This window comes from Narcine bancroftii, chromosome 1 (assembly GCF_036971445.1).
Source record: "Narcine bancroftii isolate sNarBan1 chromosome 1, sNarBan1.hap1, whole genome shotgun sequence".
In the NCBI taxonomy this organism is placed as follows: Eukaryota; Metazoa; Chordata; class Chondrichthyes; order Torpediniformes; family Narcinidae; genus Narcine; species Narcine bancroftii.
The window spans coordinates 261,808,857-261,830,078 of record NC_091469.1 but is presented as its reverse complement, the minus strand read 5'-3'; the positions used below and the strand labels follow the sequence as shown (position 1 = coordinate 261,830,078).

The 21,222-nt window shown below is 42.3% G+C and overlaps 2 protein-coding genes across 11 annotated transcripts in view; one reads left to right on the top strand and one right to left on the bottom strand.

Moving 5' to 3' along the window:
* The window catches only part of LOC138742504 (large ribosomal subunit protein P2-like), a 479,457-nt gene that overhangs the window by 285,920 nt on the left and 172,315 nt on the right, over positions 1–21,222 (top strand). The gene's annotated exons all lie outside the window — the stretch shown is intronic.
* slc25a22a (solute carrier family 25 member 22a) overlaps positions 1–21,222 on the bottom strand; it is a 148,292-nt gene that overhangs the window by 65,614 nt on the left and 61,456 nt on the right. For 7 of the 10 annotated variants that reach the window (XR_011344149.1, XM_069896771.1, XM_069896725.1 and 4 more), the window contains one exon: positions 3,168–3,293. Coding sequence is in view for 8 of the 10 variants with exons in the window: in XM_069896771.1 (XP_069752872.1) it covers positions 3,168–3,293 (126 nt within the window). In the remaining 2 variants the exon portion in view is untranslated. Of the gene's footprint in view, positions 1–1,768; positions 1,813–2,224; positions 2,283–3,167; positions 3,294–9,997; positions 10,113–21,222 lie in introns of those variants that run through there. The other 3 variants (XM_069896775.1, XM_069896783.1, XM_069896791.1) reach the window with 3 other exon arrangements.

Sequence of the window (21,222 nt, the reverse complement as noted above, 5' to 3'; positions counted from 1 at the left end):
TACAGCAAAATTTCAAGTATCCGGAATTCAAGCAACCAGCAAAAAAAAAAGGAAATAAATAAATAAAATGTAAATAAAAGTTTAAAATTGTAAAAGTTATTGAAGGTGGGAGCAAACGTTTAGCCAGTAGAGCACCCTGGTCGTACCCTGCCCGTAGCAGCTGTTTGATAAAGTTTTAATAAAATTGTGTTTGAATGACAGCATTGCCCAGGATGAAGAGCCAGCCGATGCTGCTTGCCGCGGAGTCAACTCTCCCATGGTGTCTTCCTATCCCTACCTTGTAAGAGTCTTCATCATTATTAGCATACTATTGTTCAGTAGATACTTGCATAATAGTCCAGTTTTTTGGACCAATTTTTTGGGTCAAATTTTGGGGGGGGGGGGGGGGGGGGGGGTTGACTTTTACATGGGACGTAATTTTGACCTGCATCATTCAAGGCATCGGAACTGGATGGCAAGTCTGTGTTCAAGGCGTCGGGTGCTCGGATGGGCGGGCGGCCATGCCCAAAGAGAGTCTGTGGCCAGGAAGTTGAGCTTCAGTGGGCAGGCAGCTGGGGCAAGGATCTGCAGTCAGGACATCGGGACCTCAGTGGGTGGGAGCTGACATTGGGAGCTCCAGTGGGTGGGCAGTCGGGGCAAAGATCCGTACGGGGGGGCACGCCAGGAGCTTGGAAGCTGAGGCAAGGGTTTGCAGTTGGAACATTGGGAGCTCCAATGAGCAGGCAATTGGGGCCAAAAATGGAGGGGGGGGTAACTTTTACACGGGTCATACATAAAACACATGATTTTTGGGCCAAAATGGGGGTTGACCATTACACAGGCTTTATCTGCAAATTTGGGGGAGGGAGGTTTTAATTATGATGGTGGCACGGTTAGCGTAGCAGATAGCTCAACATTGTTACAGTGCCAGTGACCATGGTTTGAATTTAAAGTTACATTTTCTAAGTTACGGGAATTACCTGATTAAAGTGAACTTTACATAATTAAGGACTACAGTATTGATTTTTTCCCCAAATTTACTTTATATTTTGCACTGTCTTTTGTCTGCTTATTCTTATTGCAGGTGTATCAGTTAGGCATTGTGTTTTAGGCAACCGGAAACTTTGCATATCCGGAATCCGCAATCCCCAAAGATACAGGATACCGGGGATTTTACTGTATTTCAAATATGAATGCCAGAAGATGAAGGTTCAGTGACAAAATAAATAATCACAGCATGTTTTTTAAAGTAACAAATGGAGGTAATATTTCTAACTTTTATCATTGGAATGCTAAATTTGCAGGGTCCATGATAAAAATTACCCAGTTTTAATTTTCAATCATTTTCATGGAAATTAAAGAATTATTAAAAAGGGGCAGGTTCTGCAATGAGCAGACAAGGCTAGTGATGGAATTGGTGATGCAGTGGTTAGTGCTGTTGTCACCAAAAACCTGAGTTTAAAATGTGATCTCAAGTGTTAATGGTATGGATATTACCCTGTGATGGTGTGGACTTTCACAAGGAGCTCCAGTTTCCTCTGACACTCTAAAGACATGCAGTTAGATTAATTGATAAAAGTATCTCCTTTGTGTGAGTTAATGGCAAAGAGAATCAAAAGGAACTTGACAGGAATGTGTGAAACAGAATAAATTGCATGGGTACAAGGAATTGAAGAGGGAGAAGCAAATGGTATTCTGTTCTGGGAGCCAGTAGACCTAGTGGAATGATCAGCTTCCTCTAGTCTTGTTAAAAGTATAAAATATTTACTGTATCATTGGTAATACTAACCTGGCATCTAGCAATCAACATGGAGTGAGACGGGGAAGATTTCTCCAGCCAACCTCCTTGGCATCTGATAAAAAATGTCAAGCTAAACCAATTGATAAATCTCATCAGGTTACCAATTTAAGACATCTGAAAGGAACTTTATAAAATATATGCAGAATAAGCTAATGACTAGGTTAAGGGCCAAGAAATTTCAAATAATATTTACATATGGAAGTAAACTGGTTTGATTGTAGAAATTTAAAGATACTGGTTAAGTGGGCAGTCGGGGTTAAGAATAGAGAAATAGTAAACATTAGTAGCTGGGGTTTCTAGGCTATTGGCAAGACAACTCTAGCTCTGCAAAAGTCACAGTATGCATTTGACTCTTAACATCAACATGGCTTCAAATCTTGAGTTCAGAATTTGTATTTGGCCAATTTCCATCTGGATCAATGGGACATAATCAGCATTCCCTACCTCCAGATGCACTGAGACAACATCATTCCACTCGTGCGGAGTCACATCAACCCTGAAACTTGCAAACAAATTAATGAAAGTAATTTCCAATGGCCCACCACTCCTGTACAGTTATAATTAGTTTTGTGTTCAGTTAAGTTAAATGCCCTTTCATTGCAGGGGAAAAAAAAGCAAAGTTGATTTCACTGATCAGTGTGTCGATTGCAATGCAACAACAAATGTATAGCAAGGTCCAGATCTTAGGAGGGATAGGATCCCTGGTTCTTTTGTACTGCCGCACATGGAAGCTCAAGATTTGCAAACAAGATGATCAATGGCACTTTTCCTACAAATAAAATATAATAAAAGTTTGCAACCTACAACATTCTGCAATGTCAAAATTTCAAAGACTCAGGGCCTCAACGTGGCATTGATTTATCACTTGTATTTCCGAGCAACTGTGACAGCAAATGTGGATTGGAAAACCTCTAAATGTTTCAGCATCTGGTCATCACTGTACCGTTCGAATTGTTGAATCTATGTGTTGAGCTAGAATCCATAGAATGCATTACTAATGACAGAAAAAGAAATTAAAATTACTATGAATTGATCTTTGCCCAATACCATAGTAGCTTTGATTTCTGGGACATCTCAAAGGACCAGTTAATAACATAAAATACTTAATACTGTGCATCTGGTTACATTTAAGAGACAAAAAAAAAGTTGAATGTTTCGGAACAATGATCTTTCTTCACAACTCCAATAAAATGGAGAAGTCACCAAACATGAAATCTTAACTGTCTTTCTGTCCACAAAAGCTACTGCCTTGCTGACAATCCCCAGTATCTTCTGTTTTCATTTCAGTTTTCTGGCAGCTGCCGATTATTATAAGATTTTTTTTAGGCAAATATCAAATGTATATTTATGGGTGTGTTAAATTCATTAAAACTTTCGCTCTACTCACATGCTGCTGTACATCCGTTGGCCATTTTGCTGGTTTTGAAGTCGTGTTTTAGCCAAGTCTATGGGAAACACACAGGTGACACCAATTAAGCCTGCAATGCCCCCATTGATCAGCTTAGCGGGTAAACTGTAAAGAGATGGGAGAAAATTTAATTCACTCAAGACGTATCATGCCATATTGAAATATATACAATTCTTAGAAGATATGATGAAATAGATACTGGGCTCTGGCTGGGATCTCTGAATCTTTTTCTCCCTCCAAAGAGGGACAGGACAGTAACAGGCTCTTTCAGCCCACAGCACCCAAACATATCATTTAACCTACAAACCTCATGTTTTTGGAGGGTGGGAGGAAACCAGAGCACCCAGAGGAAACCCAGGCAGACACAGGGAGAACAGACAGCACCAGATTTGAACCTGGGTCGCAAGCACCGTAATAATGTTACGCTAATTGCTATGCCAACCGTGCCACTCCAGAGGGTCTCTTTTCAGAATAAGAAACTGGCAATCTATGATCAAGATTAGGAGAAACTTTATCATTCACAATATTCTGGATCTTTGTAATTCTCCACCAAAGGCTGCACATGTTCAATTACTGAATCTGTTCAAAATGTTTGAATGCCAAGAGAATCAAGCCATGTGAATAAAGGTACAGTTGTTTCTTCTTTGGCTTGGCTTCGCGGACGAAGATTTATGGAGGGGGTAAAAAGTCCACGTCAGCTGCAGGCTCGTTTGTGGCTGACCAGTCCGATGCGGGACAGGCAGACACGATTGCAGCGGTTGCAAGGGAAAATTGGTTGGTTGGGGTTGGGTGTTGGGTTTTTCCTCCTTTGCCTTTTGTCAGTGAGGTGGGCTCTGCGGTCTTCTTCAAAGGAGGCTGCTGCCCGCCAAACTGTGAGGCGCCAAGATGCACGGTTTGAGGCGAGATCAGCCCACTGGCGGTGGTCAATGTGGCAGGCACCAAGAGATTTCTTTAGGAAGTCCTTGTACCTTTTCTTTGGTGCACCTCTGTCACGGTGGCCAGTGGAGAGATCGCCATATAACACGATCTTGGAAAGGCGATGGTCCTCCATTCTGGAGACGTGACCCACCCAGCGCAGCTGGATCTTCAGCAGCGTGGACTCGATGCTGTCGACCTCTGCCATCTCGAGTACTTCGACGTTAGGGATGAAGCGCTCCAATGGATGTTGAGGATGGAGCGGAGACAACGCTGGTGGAAGCGTTCTAGGAGCTGTAGGTGATGCCGGTAGAGGACCCATGATTCGGAGCCGAACAGGAGTGTGGGTATGACAACGGCTCTGTATACGCTTATCTTTGTGAGGTTTTTCAGTTGGTTGTTTTTCCAGACTCTTTTGTGTAGTCTTCCAAAGGCGCTATTTGCCTTGGTGAGTCTGTTGTCTATCTCATTGTCGATCCTTGCATCGGATGAAATGGTGCAGCCGAGATAGGTAAACTGGTTGACCGTTTTGAGTTTTGTGTACCCGATGGAGATGTGGGTGGGCTGGTAGTCATGGTGGGGAGCTGGCTGATGGAGGACCTCAGTTTTCTTCAGGCTGACTTCCAGGCCAAACATTTTGGCAGTTTCTGCAAAGCAGGACGTCAAGCGCTGAAGAGCTGGCTCTGAATGGGCAACTAAAGCGGCATCGTCTGCAAAGAGTAGGTCACGGACAAGTTTCTCTTGTGTCTTGGTGTGAGCTTGCAGGCGCCTCAGATTGAAGAGACTGCCATCCGTGCGGTACCGGATGTAAACAGTGTCTTCATTGTTGGGGTCTTTCATGGCTTGGTTCAGCATCATGCTGAAGAAGATTGAAAAGAGGGTTGGTGTGAGAACACAGCCTTGCTTCACGCCATTGTTAATGGAGAAGGGTTCAGAGAGCTCATTGCTGTATCTGACCCGACCTTGTTGGTTTTCGTGCAGTTGGATAATCATGTTGAGGAACTTTGGGGGACATCCGATGCGCTCTAGTATTTGCCAAAGCCCTTTCCTGCTCACGGTGTCGAAGGCTTTGGTGAGGTCAACAAAGGTGACAAGATCTCCATCCTCAACCGATGGTCAGAACACTTCCAATCTCTTTTCAGTACCAACCGCTCAGTCCAAGATTCCGCCCTGCTCCAGCTCCCTCAACAGCCCCTAAGGCTAGAGCTGGATGAGGTTCCCACCCTGGATGAGACATATAAGGCAATCGAACAACTGAAAAGTGGCAAAGCAGCAGGTATGGATGGAATCCCCCCAGAAGTCTGGAAGGCTGGCGGCAAAACTCTGCATGCCAAACTGCATGAGTTTTTCAAGCTTTGTTGGGACCAAGGTAAACTGCCTCAGGATCTTCGTGATGCCACCATCATCACCCTGTACAAAAACAAAGGCGAGAAATCAGACTGCTCAAACTACAGGGGAATCACGTTGCTCTCCATTGCAGGCAAAATCTTCGCTAGGATTCTACTAAATAGAATAATACCTAGTGTCGCTGAGAATATTCTCCCAGAATCACAGTGCGGCTTTCGCGCTAACAGAGGAACCACTGACATGGTCTTTGCCCTCAGACAGCTCCAAGAAAAGTGTAGAGAACAAAACAAAGGACTCTACATCACCTTAGGTACAGTTGTAACAACAAAGGAAATGGGCTGAGGAATAGAAATAAAAAATAGTCCACAGGGTTTTTCTGGTGATGCAGGGTTGGTCTCCAGGACATGAAGCTAGATCACATGATGTACCAATACAATGTCAAAATCTTCAGGATGGCACAAACTTTGGTAAATCATAAGTAGAGTGACAAACTTCAACCACAGATAAACTACAAGAATGAGTGAGAGATGAAGAACAAGGAGACTATATATACTGTCCTGGTGTTTCCTAGCAAGGGCCCATCTCTTGCACTTGCCACCGAACTTCATTAAAATCAAACTAGTGGCTATCTTCATGCAGAAAGTGAATCCTGTGAGCTGAGACCATCTGCACAGCTGTAATCCATGTATTCAGGAGGTGGGAGAGGTGTCTTTATTATATGACTAAAGCATTTTAGTGGGACAGAGCAAGTCAGGGCAGCATATTTAGCATATTGGTTAGCTCAACTCTATTACAGCGCATGTGACCAGAGCTCAAATCCAACGTTATCTTTGATGAGTTTGTCTGTTCTCTCCATGACCATGTGGTTTTCCTCTGGTGCCCCGGTTTCCTCCCACCCTCAAAAAACGTATGGGGGTTTGTAGGTTAATTGGTTTATTTGGGCAGGAAGGGCCTGTAACTGTGCTGTAACTCTCAAATTAAAATTTAAAAAAGGCCATGAAAGTCATTGACCTGTATGTCCCCCTACATTCAAAAACATCTAAAAAAGATTAAATATGAAGGGGAACGAGAATTAAAACTATTAAAACAAATGATTAGGAAGAATTAAAAAAGTACTGGTAAATTACTTTTTTTAAAACCTTCTTGAAGCTATACAATTGCAACCAAATCAATCAGCTCAAAGGTCACCACGTTCCTCAGTGTAATTTTCTTTTTATTTGAATTTAGACATACAGTACAGTTACAGGTTCTTTCAGCCCAGGAGTCCATGCTACCCAAACACCCGATTAACCTACAACCTCCATATGATTTGAAGGGTGAGAGGAAACTGGAACACCTGAAGGAAACCCAAACGAACATGGGGAGAACATACAAACTCCCTACAGTCAGTGCCAGATTTGCTCCTGGGAGCTGGCAAGGTAATAGGGTTGTGCTGAGCTCTAAATGTGGGGGAAATCCAGCAAACTGCAGTTCTACCCTTGACCACTACATAAAGAGTCCAAAGGCAAAGCTCTGCTGGGAAATGGTCAGCAGAAGCAAACTAACAAGTTTCACACCTGTGTTCACTTGCACTTACAAAGACATGTGAGGAAGGTATACTCTGTCAGTTCCCTGTAGAACTGTTAGCAAATCTAGATCATGATAAAAGAGCTACAGCTACAGACAGGTCAGGATACACGTATACAGATCCTTGGAGGTGGTAGTATAAGTTGGGAATGGTCAAGATTCAATTAATTGTCATAGTAATAAAACAGTGTCGTATTTTATGAAATTTCTTTTTGCCTGCTGCAAGGCAGACAGATTCACCACCAGTAGGAATTGCTTAAGCACCTCTTATAGTTCTTACAGAGAGAGAGAAGCAAAAAAAAGTTCTCCCAGAGTCACCAAATGTTGGCAGGTTCGCCTCCAACATTTTTGCAGCCCCCTCAGCCACACAGAGTTCAGTCCAAACCATTGGCAACCCGAGCTCCAGATCTGAATCTCTGAGACTGTCAGGTACCCTTCAGCACCTCTTCCATCCCGATTCCGATGCCTGGTGCCTCTTCAGCCAGTCTCCAGCAGTCTGCAGCCCAGCATAAGTCTCCCAACAACAGTCTCCTGCAGCCCACAGCTTTTGCGAGTTCCTCACTTCGAGTCTCCAGCAGCCCACCGCATGCACTCGGTCCCTCAGCCGCAGAGCCTCCTCACCGGTCCGTCTCAGTGTTCCCCGCCCCCACGGGCTGTCTCCTCCATTCCTCCCTCTCAGACGGTTGGTGATCTTCCCATCCTCTGGTGTCCTGCTCACCAGAGTCTGCTGCTGATTAGTAGCACCACCATTGTGGGCGCAGACCTACAGTTGTGGGATTTCAAATAAAAACTCCCGTCGGCTCCCTCAATGGGCTGTTCAAAGCCCGTTTGGAGCCGATGGCAGTTGACTGGGTGGCTGGACCCCATGGGAGCACTGCATCTCCACTCCCTTGCTCCCCGTGGTCCACACAAGCGACAGCGGCACCTTTTTCATGAGGCAGGCAGGTGCTTAGAATTTGTAAACAGTGCCCTCCATAGTGTTCGGGACAAAGACACTTTTTCTTTTCTTTTATTTGCCCCTGTGCTCCGCAGTTTTAAATTTGTAATCAAACAATTCATAACTGATCAAAGTGCACATTCCAGATTTTATTCAAGATTATTTGTATACATTTCGGTCTGACTATGTAGAATTAAAGCCCTTTTTTTTAAATATATGTACAATCCCCATTTCAGTGCACCATAATGTTAGGAACATTTGGTTTCACGGGTGTTTGTGATAACTCAGGATGTTTAATTCCTTCATTGGTGCAGGTATAAAAGAGCAAGGCTTTTTGATCACCTTTGGAGACTGAAGGTGCCATTTTTCAACATGATGACCAGAGTTGTGCCAGTGAAAATCTAAGAAGCTATTATGAGGCAGAAAAAAAAGAATAAAACATTCAGAGACATCACCCAAACCTTAGGATTACCAAAATCTACTGTTTGGAATAACTTTAATAAAAAAAATGTATTGGTATAGATGTGTCAATGACCACTGTCTTCAGAAGACTTCATGAACAGAAATACAGAGGCTACACTGCAAGATGCAAACCACCAGTTAACCACAGAAACAGGTTGGCCAGGTTACAGTTTGCCAAGAAATATTTAAAAGTGACTGCAGAATTCTGAAAAATTATTTTGCGAATAGAGGAGACCAAGATTAACCTGTGTGATGGCAAGACCAAAGTGTGGAGAGATAAAAGAACTGCCCAAGATCCAAAGCATATCATTTCATCTGTGAAATATGGTGGTGGGTGTGTTATGGCCAGGGCATGTATGGTTGTCACAGGTACTGCCACACTTATCTTTAATGATGATGTACCTGCTGATTGCAGTAGCAAAACAAATTCTGATGGGTATAGAAACATCTCAGCTGCTCAAGCTTGAGTAAGTTTGAAACTCCTTGGATGGCACTTCATCCTATAGCAAGACAATAATCCTAAACATACTGCTGAAGCAACAAAGGAGTTTTTGAAATCTTAAAAACTTGAAATATTTTTAATGGACAAGTTGGTCACCCAACTTAAATCCAATCGAGCATGCCTTCCATGTGCTGAAAGAAAACTTAAGGGGACAACCCCCAAAACATGTAGGAGCTAAAAACAGCTGCAGTAGAAGTCTGGCACAACATCACCAGAGAAGATACTCAGCACCTGGTGATATTTCTGAATCACAGATTTCAAGCAGTCATTGCATGCAAGGGATATGCAATAATGTACTAAACATGACTGCTTTAAGATATATACAATTGGTATATACCAAATATTCTGGTGCCCTGAAATGAGAGGACAGCAGTATGTATAAAAAGTGCTGCAATTTCTACATGGTCAAAACAAAATGCATACAAATAACTTTTATTAAAACCTGGAATATATACTTTAATCGTGTGTATTGCTTGATTACAAATTTATCACCGTGGAGGGGAAAATATATGGAAAAATTGTGTATTTGTCCCAAACATTATGGAGAGCACTGTATATGCTACAACAAGGAAATTATGTTGAACTTTTGTTTGGCCATGAGTAGACTAGTCGGTCCAATTCCAGGCCACATACTGAAGGAAGAATAAGAAACCTGAAAAACATGACAGATTTATAAGAACAAGCAGAAACCTTCAATTCCATGCAAGACCTGGAGAAGTATGGGCTGATCTGGTTAGAAAAGACTATCAGAAATGTTCAAAATTATAATGGATCAAAGGAATAAACAGAAACCATTTGGATTGATGAATTAGAGACCACAAAAGAACTAAAGGTGACAGAAATAATATTTTTCCTGAAAGGAAGGTAGAAGCTATTTCAATTGTGACATTAAAGCAAGTACTTGAAGGTAAACAAAATTGCAGGAATATGGGAGAAGAGGCAGGGAATGTAAATAACTGGATTGGGTCATACAAAAGGACCTGGACAAACTCAATGGGCTAAACGTCACCCTTTAGTGCATTGGCAATTCTATGATGCAGGGATAGTGCAAGAAAATAGCTGTTAAAGATGATCACTCACAATTCTATTGAATGTGGAGCAGGCTGAAGGCAAATGATCTGTTCCTGCTTCCCATGATATCAGTACTGGGACAGGTCACCCTTTCGTGCTGGCAGAGTTGACGTGACACTGTAGACTTTGGTTGAAAAACAAGAGACGTTTGTTTTCCCACTTGGAAATAACGTACTGCAAGTACTGCATGAACCTTGCCTTGATATTCAGCAGAGTTGGAGAGATACCCAATTTATTTGGCAAAGGAGTGTGCAAATTAGAAATAAAAAATAAGGAAATCCTTTAGTCTTTGATAAAAGTTTTCACAACCACTTCCCAGGGAACAATCAATTAATTTGGATTAAATTATTATTTCCCTGGAGAGGAGTATACAGAAGGTTTATAAAATTAATGTGGAGTTTTGCAAGGTATCCTTTGGAATTTTTGGGTGTTGTAGATTTTCTGCAAAATGCTTTATGAAGATCAGAATATTTGATAGCAGTCACTGGAATTCAAATGCTCAGGGAAGTTGCTAGCTTGTTATTCTGACTTGCCATGAGCAGCCACAACCAACTCCCTGCAACTATCGTGGTCACACACAATTGGCTTGCGATCAAGCCTGTTTGCGAAAGATCCAGTAGCAGGCATTGGTTAAGTTTAGTGGGCACAATCTAGCAGCATGCATGAGGCTTAGCAAAGGCTGTGTTGCTGGTGCTGGGCTCCTTGTAGACAATGATTTGTGCTTGCAGCAGGTGCCAATCAACTTCCTCCTTTAGAAGGAGTTAACTTTGCAAAGAGAAAAAAAATTCATAAATAGAACTTGTTCATTGTTTGGTTTTCCTTTGGTAAATAAAACAAGTCAGTGTTGGTGTTCAGCAAAAGGAGGTGTAAGGTACTCCTTCCGTCCAATAGCCAACAGGTCACCCTTGGGCAAGGTGTAGTACCTGTTTAGCTTCGCCATCTGGGTCACGTGAAGCCATGAATTGCAGATGGTGGATGGTTTTTTTTTTACAAGCAGATTCTACAAATTGGAATTTTTGTTGTGAAACTAAAAACACTGGGCGGATAAATCTGTTGATCAATGTCCAGGGTTACCTTTCCATTGTGGACACTGCAACTGAAACCACTTCAGTATTTTTCCCTTGTACAATCATAAACTCAACATCGACAACGGTCTCAGCTCAAAGAAGGAGCCTTTACCGAAGGAGAACAGAGGAGGCAACAACTACAATTCGTAGGGCCAGGGATTATGATGGATGGAGAGACATGATTGCCCATGCCGAACAGCAAGGCACTTGAATGAAATAAAACAAACATTTGGAGGAAAGAGTAGAGCAAAAAAAAAAAAGACCAAAAAAATCTTCAAACTTTACTCGTGAGATTTGAAATAAAGCATAGTTGTGTAAAGCTGGTCCCAAAATATATTACAACCCCATCTCACCTTCTCAAATTCCACAAAGTATTCCTGCGATACAAGTTTCATGTTTATTTCCACCATGCCACACCACCACTGGCCAAGAGAAGTAGCAGATGCTGCTTTGAAAAAGTTGCCATTTTTCTTATATTTCTGTCTGATATGAAGCGAGCCCATGGATTTGAGAGCCTTCTACTTGGAGTAGGCCGTTATTAATTGTATTTGCAGCACTTTCTGAGCACCAATCAATTCAGAAGTATGTCTCAGCTTGCATGGATTACACTGAAGGATGGTAAATCCATGCAAGTCAATGCTCACTGATATGACAGCAGTCACATCTTAATTCTACTCCATTCCACTACACTGGCACCACAATTAATCAAGATGCAGTTGCTAAGTAGCAAGCATTATTCATTCACTTCATGGCATTTGAAACCAATTGTGCCACATCCCTTCAGTACTGAACATCAATTGAGGTTTGTGATGGCCTTTTGCATGCCAATTGGATTTTAATTTCTTGCTCAAGTCCATGTTCATTAACAACCCTCACTGTACCATCCTCCTCACTTCCTGTGAATTCATGCCCACAGTGCAAGATCAAGAAGAATTCCAAGCCAAATTTACAACCAATGCATGACAAATGCCTCAAGATGAACCAATGACTCTTAAACTGGTCTGTATTACCTGCCATCTATATCCTTTACCCATTCTGTGTCATCCATTCTTCCCTAACAGTTGCATCACGGCTGATGGAAAACCACCAACTATGGTGCTGGGAGTGAAAACACAATGCTGGAGAAACTCAGTAGGTCAAACCAACATTTTAGGCTTAAGCCTTTAATCTAGGTATGGACAAAATATTGTTCAAGGATTCAGATATTATGTGGCTTCTGCTGGTACTACAGTGGAATCAGAGAGCATCTGCCTTCAGATGTTCCATCATTGTTGAGCATACAAATATGGTACTGGATTTGATGGGCTCCCTCACTTGGCATGATTGGTGCTGGATCTCATGTTTCATGAAAGGCTTTCTGACAAATCTGCCACAAATCCAACATTTCATTGTGCAGACATAGTCTTCTTCCAGAGGTCACCACCATGAAGTCTTCATTTGAGCCTTCTGCAATGGAGGATGCTTATTACGTTAGCATCCCGGAGCTGGCAGCAGGCCATTTCTTTACACATCTTGGACCAAAGCAGATCTCATAAATTAACCTTTAAACTAAACAGTGCAACTGACCAAAATATCTCTTTCTTTTTCTTTTTTCTTCTTTGGCTTGGCTTCGCGGACGAAGATTTATGGAGGGGTATGTCCACGTCTGCTGCAGGCTCGTTGGTGACTGAAAAGTCCAATGCGGGACAGGCAGGCACGGTTGCAGTGGTTGCAAGAGAAAATTGGTTGGTTGGGGTTGGGTTTTTCCTCCTTTGTCTTTTGTCAGTGAGGTGGGCTCTGCGGTCTTCTTCAAAGGAGGTTGCAGCCCGCCGAACTGTGAGGTGCCATGATTCACGGTTGGAGGCGATATCAGCCCACTGGCGGTGGTCAATTTGGCAGGCACCAAGAGATTTCTTTAGGCAGTCCTTGTACCTTTTCTTTGGTGCACCTCTGTCACGGTGGCCAGTGGAGAGCTCGCCATATAACACGATCTTGGGAAGGCGATGGTCCTCCATTCTGGAGACGTGACCCAACCAGCGCAGCTGGATCTTCAGCAGCATGGATTCGATGCTTGCGGACTCTTCCAGCTCGAGTACTTCGATGTTGGTGATGAAGTCATTCCAATGAATGTTGAGGATGGAGCGGAGACAGAGCTGATGGAAGCGTTCTAGGAGCCGTAGGTGATGCCGGTAGAGGACCCATGATTCGGAGCCGAACAGGAGCGTGGGTATGACAACGGCTCTGTACACGCTGATCTTTGTGTGTTTCTTCAGGTGATTGTTTTTCCAGACTCTTTTGTGTAGTCTTCCAAAGGCGCTATTTGCCTTGGCAAGTCTGTTGTCTATCTCTTTGTCGATCCTTACATCAGATGAAATGGTTAAGGTTAACAAGTCCGATGTGGGACAGGCAGGCACGGTTGCAGCGGTTGCAAGGGAAAATTGGTTGGTTGGGGTTGGGTGTTGGGTTTTTCCTCCTTTGTCTTTTGTCAGTGAGGTGGGCCCTGCGGTCTTCTTCAAAGGGGGTTGCAGCCCGCTGAACTGTGAGGCGCCAAGATGCACGGTTGGAGGCAATATCAGCCCACTGGCGGTGGTCAATGTGGCAGTCACCAAGAGATTTCTTTAAGCAGTCCTTGTACCTCTTCTTTGGTGCACCTCTGTCTCATTGGCCAGTGGAGAGCTCGCCATATAACACAATCTTGGGAAGGCGATGGTCCTCCATTCCAGAGACATGACCCACCCAGCGCAGTTGGGTCTTCAGCAGTGTGGATTCGATGCTTGCGGACTCTGCCAACTCGAGTACTTCGATGTTGGTGATGAAGTCATTCCAATGAATGTTGAGGATGGAGCGGAGACAGCGCTGATGGAAACGTTCTAGGAGCCGTAGGTGATGCCAGTAGAGGACCCTAAAATATCTATTACCATTAAATAACCACAGGCAATTTTTGGTTATCCAAAAGAAGCAAGAGGAATGTTGTGGCAAGGAAAGGAAGGAAAAACAAGAGAAGCAAGTTTGCATATCTGCAGCTTTTAAATCAGAAGAGTCTGAGCGATTAGCAGGCAGAGGGGTGTGAGATGAGATATGAGCATGAGGATACTGTCACCTTTTTTTGGTTTCAGCTCCATCACTGGCCATGAACTCTGCAATGGCACTTCACCGATTGTCTACATCATTCCTCCACAGGGATGCAGCTACATGACCCATGCAGGTCAACTCCAGCTGTGTGAACCTTCTGCAAGAGGGTTCAGTGTCGCACCAGTCACGGTTGACTACCTACAGCAGTGTACACACAGTGTGATGTGGGCGATGTTTGCAGCCTGTTGTATCAGAATGCATACTATTTGGTTGGGGAGGGGGTGGTTGGGGGGGGGGGGGTGGAGAAGAGAGAAAAATAAAGAGTCCCCATGGAAACAGTTGAGGGATGAGAAGTGGCGCTCTGAAAAATTTCAGAGGATAAGGTGCATTTGATAGTACAGGTATGAGCGATCACTGGAACTTTCTGCGTCACTGAATCCCGGTCATCTCCTGTTTCAACTTATTTCTGTGTTCAGAAGGCTAACTTGCAGAATCTGGACACTTCTCTCTTTCCACAACTCATTAGCCAAAGGTTCCAGAGTAGTAGCCACTGCTGGAGTGGAGCCAGATTCCACAAAAAGATGGTACTCATCTTTTGACAAGTTACAAATCTACCTGGAACAAGAGTGAACAAACCCTTGAAGAGGCACATCAGGCATTTACCAAGTGGAGTATAGCTTTAACTGACAAAAGCCACTCACAAAATTGCACTGCTTATGGAGACCATGCACGATTCAATAGGGCACTTTATGCTGTTTAGAAACAGGCAGTGTGGAATCTGTGAAGAAGAAACTTACTGGGAATGATGGAAGAGGGCAGAAAAAAATCCACAGTCCAGCCATATCTGAGCTGCAGAACTTTCCTCAACTGGGAACCAGATAGCAGCTGGAGAGGCAGCTCTGTGATTACTTACTCCCTGGTCAGAGATTTAAACCCTTGTGCAAAAAACAAGGAGGCCAGTTTTCCCAACCAGAAAAAGTCAAGAGCCACACCTTCATGGAAAGTAATCCTAGCTCAAACAAGCAGGGCCAATTGGGAACAGTCGTCAGTAAACTGACACCAGCTAACCAAGAGGTAGCAGAAGATTACTGCTGCACAGTAATCGACTCTGCCTCATTGAACTTCAGCCCATTGAGACTCTCCATCATACTCAAATGTTAACACAGAGAAGAATTCAGTGCAGAAAAATAAAAAGTTTTGCATTTTTCCTCAAGCTATTGCATACTCCGTTTTCTCATGATTTAATCCCCCTACTCTAATAATACAGGAAAATCAAGCAAAAAGTATAAATGGCAATTTCTACACCAATAAATATTATTGCAAGTCAACCCCGTTTTGTCCCATTCGCTCAGCATACCACAACATTTATTGTAATTTGTCTTCTTACTCCCACGGTCCACTGGGGAAACAAACCCCTTCCTTTTATTTGCAGATTGAAGACTGTTGGATCAGAATCAAGTTGCAATGCCAAAGAACAAAAATAAATCTGTTCCCTTTAGTAATATTCTAAGTTTCAAAAAGGTTTTCACATTGGTGCATGAGGCCACCATAGGTTGATATCATAGACAATATTTGAACATACCAATTGCTGATGAACCTTCATTTAACATAGAACATTACAGTAGCACAGTACAAGCCCTTCGGCCTACGATGTTGTGCTGACTAAAAAAAACCTAACCCCTCCCCTATCTCATAACCGGCTATTTTCATTTCATCCATGTGCCCGCCCAAGAGGCTCTTCAATGCCCCCATTGTTTCAGCATCACCACCCCTGGCAATGCAGTCAATGCACCAGGACTCTGTGTAAATAACTTACCCCTGATGTCTCCCCTAAACATTCCGCACTTCACTTTGTACAGGTGTCCTCTGGTGCCCTGGGAAAAAGGTGCTGGCTGTCTACCTTATTTATGCCTCTCATCATCTTGTAGACCTCTATTAAGTCACCTTTCATCCTTTTTCACTCCAAAGATAAAGAAAAAAGTCTCATCTCTGCTAAATGAGCCTCATAAGACATTTTCTAATCCTGTCCACATGCTGGTAAATCTCCTTTGCACATCTTTCCTCTAATAAGGAGACCAGAACTGAACACAATACTCCAAGTGTGGTCTCACCAGCAATTTACTTCACGACTTCCAAAATTAATATCCAAATTAATGAAGACCAGCATACCATAGGCCTTCTTAACTATCCTATCAATCTGTGCGGCTACTTTCAGAGATATATGGATTTGGACCCCATGGTCCCTCTGTTCTTCCATACTGTTAAGTATCCTACCATTAAATATGTACTCTGCCTTCAAGTTTAACCTTCCAAAATACATCACCTCACACTTTTCCAGTTTGAACTCCATCTGCCACTTTTCCCACCCAACTCTGCATCCTGTTTATATCAGATTTAAGATTTAATTTATTGTCAGAGTACATCCATGTGGGCGAGGCAAAATTACTACTTATTGGTAGTGCAAAAAAACTGTACTGAACATATACATGTAAACAAATAAAGAAAAATAAATTTAAACAAACTGACTGTGCAATACAAAGAGAGAGAAAAAAGTGCAAAATTAAGAGTCCTTAAATGGGTGCTGATTGAGTTTGTGTTGAATAGTCTGATGGTGGACGGGTAGCAGCTGTTTCTGAACCTGGTGGTGCGAGTCTTATGGCGCCAACAACTCTTTGCTGATGGTATCAGGAAGAACACGATAAATGGTAGGGCACTGAGGAGTGCAGTAGAACAGAGGGATCAGGGAATACAGGTACATCAATTGTAAAGAAAGCTTTTGGCATATTAGCCTTTATAAATCAAAATATTGAGTATAGGAGTTGGATTGTACAAGACATCAGTGAGGCAAAATTTGGAGTAATGTGTGCAATTTGGGTCACCTAACTACAGGAAAGATATGAATAAGATTCAAAGACTACAGAGAAGATTCACTAGGATATTGCTGGGACTTCAGGAACTGAGTTACAAGGTTAAACAGGGTTTGGACTTTATTCCCTGGATAGAAGAATGAAGGGAGATTTGATAGAAATAACAAAATTATGATGGGTATAGATAGAATTAATGCAAGTAGGCTTTTTCCACTAAGGTAAGGTGGGATACAAACCAGAGGCCATGGATTAAGGGTTAAAGGAGAAAATTTAGGGGAACTTCTTCACACAGAGAGTGGTGGGAGTGGGGAATGAGCTGCCAGCTGAAGGAGTGAATGTGTGCTCAATTTTTACATTTAAGAAAAATGTGGACTGGTAAATGGATGGAGGGTGTATGGGTTCAGGTCAGTGGAACTAGGCAGAATAATAGTTTGGCACAGACGCAGGCCCAAAGGCCCATTTTCTGTGCTGTAATAGTCCATGGTTCTAATAGAGCACGTGCTGGGTGATGTGAATCCTCGATCTCCAACCATCCCTTAGATGGTCACGATGGCAGGAAAGGTTTTGCCTATGATGTCCTGGGCTACGTCCACTACCTTTTGCAGGGCTTTACACTCAAGGGTATTGGTGACCCATACTAAAGCATGATTCAGTCAGTCAGCACACTTTCCATCACACATTTGTAGACATTTGCCTGGGTTTCTGATATTCCAAACCTCCACAAACTTCTGAGGAAGTAGAGGCACTGGCATGTTTTCTTCCTGATGCCATTAGTGCATTGGGTCCATGAAAAATCCTCTGAGATAGTGACTCCCAAGAATTTAAATTTGCTCACTCTCTACACCTCTGATCCCCCAATGATCACTGGATCATACACCTCTTGTTTTACCTTCCTATATCCTGTTGTAATCTACAACCTTCAACACTATCCATGACACCTCCAACCTTTGTATCATCCACAAACTTACTGACTCAACCAACCTCTACTTCTTCATCCAGGTCATTTATAAAAATCACAAAGAGCAGAAGAGATCCACTAGTCACTGACTCCAGGCAGAATACTATCTATCCACTACTACTCCTCTCTGCTTTCTACAGGCAAAACCAATTCTGAATCCACACACCAAGGCTCCATGGACCCCATGCCTCATGTCCTTATAAACAAGTCTCCCATGGGAGAACTTTGCCTTACTAAAATTCATATATACCATATACTGCTACCTTCATGAATTTCTTTTATTACCTCCTCAAAAAAACTCAGGTTAGGCTTGTGAGGCTTTACCTTCCCCTCACAAAACCATGCTGACTAATTCCAAGAAGATTGTACTTCTCTCAACACTATTAAAGTTAATAACACTGCCTCAGAATGACTAACTTCAACAGCTCAGTAAGAAGCAGGTTTAACAATTAAGACCATAATGATTCCTGCAACATTGCAGATAGCTTTCGAGGGATTGTACAATACATGCTTCTACTTTCCTTAATAAAGGTGTCAAGGGACTTGGCTTTACAAGAGCTTTTGAGGGTTTGGTGTTGATGAGTGAACTTGGTATAAAACATTAATGATGTGAATGGAAAAGTATTCATTTTGTAAAAAGACCACACTTCACTCATAAAAGGATCAAAAAGTCAGGAGACATTTTGCACTGTTGGAAAATAAAATAAACAAGACACAATCAGCCGAAAGTTCATTCTCTGATTGCATAACTGTATCTTCCCCCATAATGGAGTTATAATATTGGGACACAATTATATACTCACATGGCAAGCAATGTAAACCACTGATTTTTTTCTCTGAAAACTCAGTCAGAATCAGAAATGAATAAAGTGTACTATTGGAGTTTATTTTTCAACAAATGTACCTGTTTGGTTGCTGCAAATAAGACTTTTGGTGTACTTATGTGTACGTCAATAAACTCATCATCATTCTTCTCAACAGCTGAAAGATTATCCAAAATCAAACTGTAAATTTTACATTCTGAACTTTCCCTGCAAAAGAGATCAGGCACCACATTTTGTTGAGAAATGGAATACATGGAGGAAGAAAGAATCTGCAGTGGCACCAAAAGGTCAAACTCGATAATGAAACTCCTGTTGCAACCTCTCCAGGTGATCCTCATCCACACCATCTGTGTCTAATTTTCAAATCCATTAAACATCTTTCTTTTAAATTAAACTCGTTAAACATGATATCCATCTCCACATCTATGCTCCTTTACCCGGGTGTTTCTTGGAACATTTATACCTCTAATATTTCTCTCGTGCTTCCATCATCTTTAGCTTCTTTCCCTCAGCCTTGACTTATTTTGATGCAATCACTGAATTTTTCCCAAGTTCATCCTTTTCCTGATTTTGATTTGCACTGATTTGTCTGAACTACCATGACTCAATCACCAAGAAGACCTTCATTCTGGACTTCTTCAGCCAATTAAATAAAGGGCCAATGTGTAACCACAGACAGAAAATTGATTAAACAGACCAAAGAGGAAAACAGATCAAAACACTTAAAACATCACAAATGTTGTCATAATCTGCAATTCACCAACTGAAACATTTTAAAAATTTAGACATACAGCAAAGTAACAGGTCCTTTCAGCCCACAAGCCCAGCCTGTCCATACACACCAATTAATCTAAAAACAGTGTACATTTTGAAGGATGGGAGGAAACCAGAGAACCCGGAGCAAACCCAGGGAGAATGTACAAACTTCTTATAGTCACCGACCGCCAGATTCGAAACAGGGTCACTAATTGATTTCTTGTTCAATGGGGACTGTACGCACATGGTAAGAGAGGTTTCCTAAATTAGTAGAGGTTCTGAAACCATTACTAGCTGAGAATCTCCAGCACTTGTGTGTATTAAACTACAATCACAGAATCTGCAAACTTTCTTGTTTAACTAGTACTGAGATGTGTTAAGATGTCAGACTCAAATATTTGAGTGTTTATCCCATATTTATGCTTATTAATTTAGGATGCGTGTACAACAATTGTTTACGTTTGACTTTATATCACTTTTTCAATAAAATCTATAGATTGTGAACCCATTTTTGGCCAATGGACAAATTAATGGAAAACATCTTTTGAACATGTTCTGCATTCCACTCTTATTTACACCCACTCTTGCTGTGTGGCCAGATCACCACGGAGATTGATAATGAAGAATACTTGAGGCCCCTTTTGTCCTGTTAACTTGCTGACATTAATGTTTATTAAGTATTAAAACTTTCTGAAGAAAATGTGCAAATGAATTATTCCATTAGAGGAGACCCAAAGGTGCAGTGACAAAATAGAGTAACTACTTTTATGAGACACAAATTGAATGCAAACCAATGGTCAATAATGGAGAGTTGCTAATAATGTACACCCAAGATTACATCAAGAACAGTTTTCTCTTGTCAAACTGCCACTGATGAGATAAAAATGTAGTTTTATATTATTCAAGAATAATTCCAAATTAAGTTCCCAACATATTCTTTTCCAGAACCCCAAAATAAGAATTTTGAGACCCAAACCCAACCACCACCTATTTCACCTTTGACAATTCTGGTGATCACTTCATTGATATGTCATTACATTATATTACATTACATATTGTTACGTTGGCAAGGTAACTATACCTCTGATATAGGAAGCCACACAGAACTGTCCATCATCCCTGAGGCACCGCCAGCCTGCCAATCAGGTGTGTGCCTGCCCACCGGTCAGAGCACACTGTCATTGGCTGGCCCCATACATCACAGCCCCTGCTCAGCAGGGTGGGATATTTAAACCTGAGCACATCATTGTTCATTCTTTTTGCCATGTGGTCAGGTCCTGCACTCGTTCCGGGTCATTGTTGCCACGGTGAATGCCATCCAGAGGGGAATGTAGGTAAGGGGTTAGCAACCCTTAAGCCGACCAGGATTTCACCAGCAAACCAGTAGATAATGGCTTTGTAGCCACAGTCCTCTGTTTACTTGGGGTTAGAGCTGTGTATCCTATCCATAGGTAGCCAGATAAGGCACCTTGTTAGGAGTCAGAACCCCCTGCCCATGGGTCATTACTCCCAAGCTAGGTGAGGGTTTGTGTACACTCCTTTGTCACTTAGCCCCTTGCTTCGATTGGGATTCCAAGATTGGGTGCAAGCCAGTAACCTTAACCTGTGTGTCTGTGTGTGAAGCTGTTGGTATTGAACTTGTTTAGCTTAACCTGTGTGTAGGTGTTGTAGCAGATTAACTGTGTTTGCTCTGGGACTGCCCAAGAGCTCT